The following is a 6,393-nucleotide window of genomic DNA, read 5'->3' as shown; positions in this document are numbered from 1 at the left end:
AGGTTTTTTGTCCCTACACCACAAAGGAGAAAGTTCCAAATTCAGGGAAAAACCTCCAAGTTTCCATTTCTCAGTTCTTAATCAGAATGAAAGACTCTTTCTTGTCTATTTTTGTCAGCCATATCTAGATAACTTTCTTTAGGCATAAGTCTAACTAAACTCCTACAACTGCCTACCTGTTCCAACCCATATGCTGTGTCCTTACAAGTACTGATAAAAAAAGTTTGTATGGTTGTGAAAAGAGAGGGTGCTGACAGAGACTGAAAATAATCAAGCAAAAAAAATAATTAAGAAACGGGAGGGAGAAAGTTGGTTCAGATGCAGTACCACTTCAGAAAAAACAACACAGCATGTCAAGGAGTGCCACAAGCTGCTTTAGCACACAACAGGCAGTGTCTTCCAAACAAGCGAAAGGCTAACTGAAAGCAGCACCTATTTAAAATAGTAAATATGCCATTTCATAATTAAACAACAGCCAAAAACTTTACTCATCAGTTGTCCAATTTATTTAGACAAGACAAAAGCTTGCACAGTTTTGCAACTGTACACAGAAATGAAAACATCTGAAATATATTAGGTTTTTTCCCCCCCTGTATATTTAACTTTGTACTTTGTTCTTGGAAAAGTGGGTTGGGTTTTTTTAGGATTCGCGTTTCAGCAGTACATATGCTCCCATTACTGCCAGAAGAGCATACTGCAAAAGAAAATAGAGGATAAAGACTGATTATCATTTCTCTTCATAGAGGCTCTGAAATTATAAACTGTTCAAAGTGTGCCCTCTTCAACATTACACCTTCTAGATGAGTATACAATTATAGAGTTATGTTCATACAGAATTACAGGAATATTTTAATGTGATCATATTTATCATAAATAGGCATCACAACTGTATACACTTAACTTATGAAATTCCTATAAATTAAAGGTTTTCAAATTATTAGAAATACTAAGTTCTACTGGATAACAGACAAGCTAAAATAAGCAAGAAAACACAGCTCATTTTAGATGAGGTACCAAACCACAGAAACAAATTTATTAACATGTATTCTTATATGCAAGATTCTTACTATCTTTACTTGCTACTTTATAGTTTTAAATTCAAGTATCCAAAATATCTGTATACATACCTTAAATTTTGGATAGTCATTCATTATTATAGTTACCATACCAACATAAGGCAAAAATCTGTAATTGACAAAACAGATGAATGTAAAATTAACCCTCAAATATTACATGGAAATGTTTCAATGTTACTCAGTCTTTAGTATTTTAGCGTAAAACAATCATTTATGCCTGTCACTAATGCTTATCTGAAGTAAAATTTATTATTTTTTTTTCCCTTAGGTGAAATTTTAATCAAGTTATTTGAGAAAAATCTTAAGAGATTTCATCTCCACTGGGAAAAGGGACAAAGTCAAAAACTCAAACCTTGCATAAAATTCCTGTGGAAGGTGGAAATAATTTCCTAGTAATTTCAAGCAATTACAAGGATAAGTTGGTTAATCTTGTATTTACTGGTGAATTATTTGTTAAACGTGTCGTTTTTTCAAAAAAATTAATTTCCTCTCTCTGCATCAGTGAGAGGACTACAGAAAGCAACTTTTCCAGGTAAAGTAGTTTTTTTAGTTACCATTTTATTTAAGAAAATAAAAAACCAGCATACTAGATCCAGTTTGTACTAACAGCAGAACTGGTTTAAGTTCTAAATTTTCTATTTAATTAAAAAGAACATAGACATTTTGCATTACTTACCCTCTCGCTCTTCCGACAACATCTTTCTTCTCTAACCAGTTCTGACCTTCTTTGTACAAGCCTCTATCATCAACTTCATTATTATCACCTTTAGTCAGAAATTTGATGTTCCCATTTTCTCTAGAAGGCAACGAGGTGATAGACTAAATACTACTTAATTAAAAAACCTCAGTTAACATCTACAAAGGACAATGAAGATGAAAATTGCTACAAGATTAGATAACAATGTTTACTTCCAGTCCTGCTTATTTAACAAACACCATTACATCATTAACGTTACCGACTTTACTGACGAGAGTCAATAGATTTTAACAAGAAATGTTTTTTAAAACACTCCTAGATTTGTCATTTGATGTAAGCAATTACACAATGGACATGAAAGGGATATTGTCCATCCAGAGCAGGCACTAAACTTCCTCAACAAAAGCAGCATGTGCCTATCTGGGGTAAAAAAAAAAAAAACAAAAAACAACCAACCAAAACCCAAAACAACCAGCCCTCTGCATTTTCAACAGAATAGAAATTTAACTGTGAAATACTGAATAACACTCTACTAAGAGGTTTGTTGGGGTTGGTTGGTGGTGGGTTTTTTTTGTTTTTACAAATTGTGGAATAAGAACCGGTGAAGTCATCACACATTAGAGAAGATTTAACTGAATTTAAATCACAAGTTTCAGACGAGATAGACCCTAAAAATCTTCCTGTAGGAAAGAAAGTGATAGAATAATAATACAATAATTTAGGCAATTTTCTTCTAAGTTCTATACACTTGTTTAACTCTTAGTAATCATATTTATGTCAAAATAAAGCTTTGTCCTTCTTTTGATGGAAATAATATTGAGGATCCTCTAAAGTAGCTGCAAATCTGCATCAAATTCAGTATTTGTCACTAACATTGTAATACAGTTTTAGGTCACTCATTAATTCTTAAACAACATAGTGAGTTCCAGGCAAAACCTCACTTACGTTTCATATTTATTAACGTGGCAAACAAAAAAAACAACCCACACGTAACCAGTCTTTAAATAACATGATGCAGACAAAAAATTATGTGGGGTTTTTAGGGGATTGTATGGAGAAATCCAAGCAATAGAAATGCTTCCGGAGGAGACTTTCTTCCCCCTGCCTGATGAATGCCTGCAGAGCTCGGAGAGCCAGGCGGCTCCCCCGGAGCTGAGGTCCTGACCTCTCCTGGCCACTGAGGAGGTTCAGTCCTTTTTGTAGGAACAGGGGCTTAAAACCCTGAACATGCCCAAATCGCAATTTTTTACTGTTTCACATGAACAAAGTACCTTACACTATGTTTTGAACGTAATACAATTGAAACACTGCTGTTAGAAAACCTGCCATGTTTCACTTCTTTTCAAGCAGTAGGCACATGTGCAGGTGATGCATGCAAGACTTCAGTTCAACACTCCCATTTAAATAAAGTTACTAAGTTTACAGTCTTCAAAATGATTTTGCTCAAGAAGCTACTAATTGAAAGTAATGATATCAAGAAACAAGGAGATTTTATGAAGACAAATTAGGTATTTAAAAAAAAAAGGTAATTCTTGGATATACATATTTGTTTCAAAAAAGCACTGAAGAACAGATATTACTCAAAAGATAAACACCTTCAGTTCATGGCCAGGATCTCCTGAGGAGCAAATATGTCAATGCTTGCCACCTCCAGGTTAGCTTTTTGCTGTGCAGAATTAGAAACAGAAGTGGACTCTGCTCCCACACGTATTTCTACTGCTGGCAAAAGGAACGTGTATAGCTTGTGTTACTGGACTTCTCTCCAGCATAGGTTTACCTACTTCAAACCTGAGCAACTTCGCTGAGGGACAGCAGTCAGGGTCTCAAGAAGCATCCCACAGAATTGGGGACAAAAGCAGATCACACCCTAGAGATGAGTTTTATCTTACAGCATATCCTCACTTGCCTTTTTCATAAAATACTACTAAATTAAAATGTAGTTGAAAGTCACAGTGAAGGAAACTATATTTAGAAACATGGAAAATACCAAGTTGCATTACTTTTCATGTATTTTGATTACTCTGTGAACTATTGGAATGTCTCTGCCTTCAACTTTAAAAACAACTATTTCACCAGCTCTGATGGGGTCATCATGGAAATTTGTTAAGAACAACAGGTCTCCCCTGTGAAAAGCTGGCTCCATGCTGCCACTACAAACAAAAAGAAAGAGAGAGTTTATTAGCATTATGGTAAATGAAAGAAGAACCATGAAAACAAAGAACACTTAATTCTTACAGATAAACTCACAATTTTAACTGAAATGTGTAGCTTCACCCATTCAGTAACACTACACGGACATTGGATGCAACCCAAACCTCAGCAAGTCCCAAACTGAGCCAGCCCACAGCAGACCTCCTCCCTGCCTCAGAGAAGGAAAGAAAGAAGCTGCATCGCAAAGTAACGGGATTGTAGCTGTGATGAAGGAATAAAACGAGCCATTCTGGTTAAGAAAACCAATCCATGATTGAAAAGCCAAAAAACCGGGTACAACAGGAAATACTTCTCTACATAAAGAGTTTAACATGAGCAAGGGTCACGCTTACATGACTATTAATGATCAGAAAATCCATGCCTTTTTTCAAAGCCAGACATAGTATCTTTTGGTAACAACTTTTAAGGTAGGATTCCAGATCCCATAACTAGTAACACGAACAGCTAATTCCCATTAAGGTACTGTTATTTACTGCACACGTTCCTTGCTGACACACAATCAACTCCTTTAAGGCTGAATCTTCCATGAACATGTGTTTAACTTCAGGTATTTGATCAGCACTCAGGAGCCTGCAGGACAGGCTCTTTATATACTGGAAGTAAGATAGCACCGAGAGAAGCAACACACAAGTATAATTTACTCACAAAAGGAGTTTTACTGTAATACACTTTAAAAAGAAATATACATATGGTATATATATAAAAAAAGAAATTAACAAATAGACTGAAAAGTGTTCAATGGCTTCAGGAAGTGCAACACATTTACTTATTTTCCTCAGGAGACAACAGAAGCTTCATAGGATTACATGTATTTCTACTAAAGCAGAACTTTTTTTAATTTGTTTTTTTGAATCCTAACACCTATCCAGAGATTACTGTCCCTAGGTAGCATTACATAAATGTAAGTAATCTTGAGTAGTTTATCTCATCTCCTCATTAAGTGAGTCTAGATTTTCAAAGGTTTCACATATCTATTACTTCTACAAACTGCAATGAAAACTAGACTGCAATTACAAAAGCAGTCTTTGCTAAGTGTCCAAAAATAAGAGTTAGAAAAAATAAGTGTTTGAGTACTTTAAGTAGGTGAGATTTCAAACTCTAAATCTATTCAAGGGGGAAGCAAAGGAGACAAATGACAAAACAATATTTGGACTTTAACAAAAAAGTCTTTACATTGACTTACCTGAGCACCACAACAATAGGGCTTTCACTTCCAGTAATGACGATCAGCCCTTTCCATATCATAAGGGCAGAAGACACTATCATAGCAAAATTTAAGACTTGGTAATACAGCTATATGAAACAAGAAAATTGTTTTTAAAAGTTACTGTGTTGTATTTAGAAGCACAACATAGAATTTCAACCCATATGCACCACTGAAACACAATCCAGACATGTGGACTTTTATGCTAAAATCATATTCCAACAGAAGCCTCATGGAACAGATCGCTGTATCAGCAATCTGACCATACAGTAGCATGAAGTTTTAATCCATTGTGTGCCTCAATCTTGGCTTATTACTCCTGTGCAACACTCCCCATTTGTTAGTGCAGGAAGCTAGAGCACTCACTAGCAAAGACTTCTAAAATACAGGAATCTATACGGCAAATGATCGAATCTATTTTGATCACACGGCCCCGACTCCTACCTGAGCTCATAAGTATTCAAAACACACATAAGAAATACTATAAGATCAGTAATAGCAGACTTTATACTTTAAACAGTTATTTTTGCTTAAAAAGAGGATCTTTTGTCATCTCCAAAGCTCATGTACTGCTATTGTCCGACAGAAATTTCTTATGTGGAAAACATTTTATTGATTTGTCTAAGTTTTCTGTCCCAAAATTCTACTGCTTTGCCAGCCACTACAGCAGTGGATACAATTTCTTCACACTACTCCCCCCCCCCTTTTTTTTTTTTCCCCTGGGCAACATAGGTAAATACTGTGGTGGAAAATGACCCTGACCATCTCCATTTACCATGTGGCTCACAGATGTAAACTATGGAACCAGAAATTCCCAGACCATTGTTCTAGTTTGAAAATACATACGCCAGGATTCTCAGGTATAGGACCCAATTAGCTTAGTATTAGTCAAGCTTCAAGATCTGCTCTGAAGTTTTGGAGGTTTTTTTAAATGACTGATAGATACTAAAAACCAAGCCAAGGAACTTTCACAGCCCGGAAATCAGAAGGGTTGTCACCCACCAGTCTTATATTCTTCCTTCCAACCAGTTATTTGCATAATCACACAGTAAAAATAACTACAATAGCTCAAAAATACCCATTTGCTTCCACATGTTGCACCTCCAGAATGAAGCTGACTACTGCGAGGAACGTAAAAATACGGTTTCCCAGCTTTAAGCCCCGGAGCTGCAGGGCCCCCCCGGCAGCCGCAGGCCCAGCGACCG

The 6,393-nt window shown here is 35.9% G+C and overlaps 1 protein-coding gene across 1 annotated transcript; it reads right to left on the bottom strand.

The window, feature by feature from the left end:
- Nucleotides 1-483: 483 nt before the first annotated feature.
- LOC104167615 (signal peptidase complex catalytic subunit SEC11C) lies at nucleotides 484-5,273 on the bottom strand. The gene is made up of 5 exons (XM_009707928.1): nucleotides 5,168-5,273; nucleotides 3,774-3,923; nucleotides 1,753-1,872; nucleotides 1,128-1,185; nucleotides 484-694 (listed from the first exon to the last, which is right to left on the bottom strand). The coding sequence occupies exons 1-5, from the start codon at nucleotides 5,248-5,250 to the stop codon at nucleotides 641-643; spliced, it is 465 nt and encodes a 154-aa protein (XP_009706230.1). The 5' UTR covers nucleotides 5,251-5,273; the 3' UTR covers nucleotides 484-640.
- Between the last annotated feature and the right edge of the window lie 1,120 nt (nucleotides 5,274-6,393).

Source organism: Cariama cristata, unplaced genomic scaffold, assembly GCF_000690535.1.
Source record: "Cariama cristata isolate BGI_N322 unplaced genomic scaffold, ASM69053v1 scaffold33740, whole genome shotgun sequence".
Lineage (NCBI taxonomy): Eukaryota > Metazoa > Chordata > Aves > Cariamiformes > Cariamidae > Cariama > Cariama cristata.
This window is presented reverse-complemented; position numbering and strand designations above follow the sequence as displayed.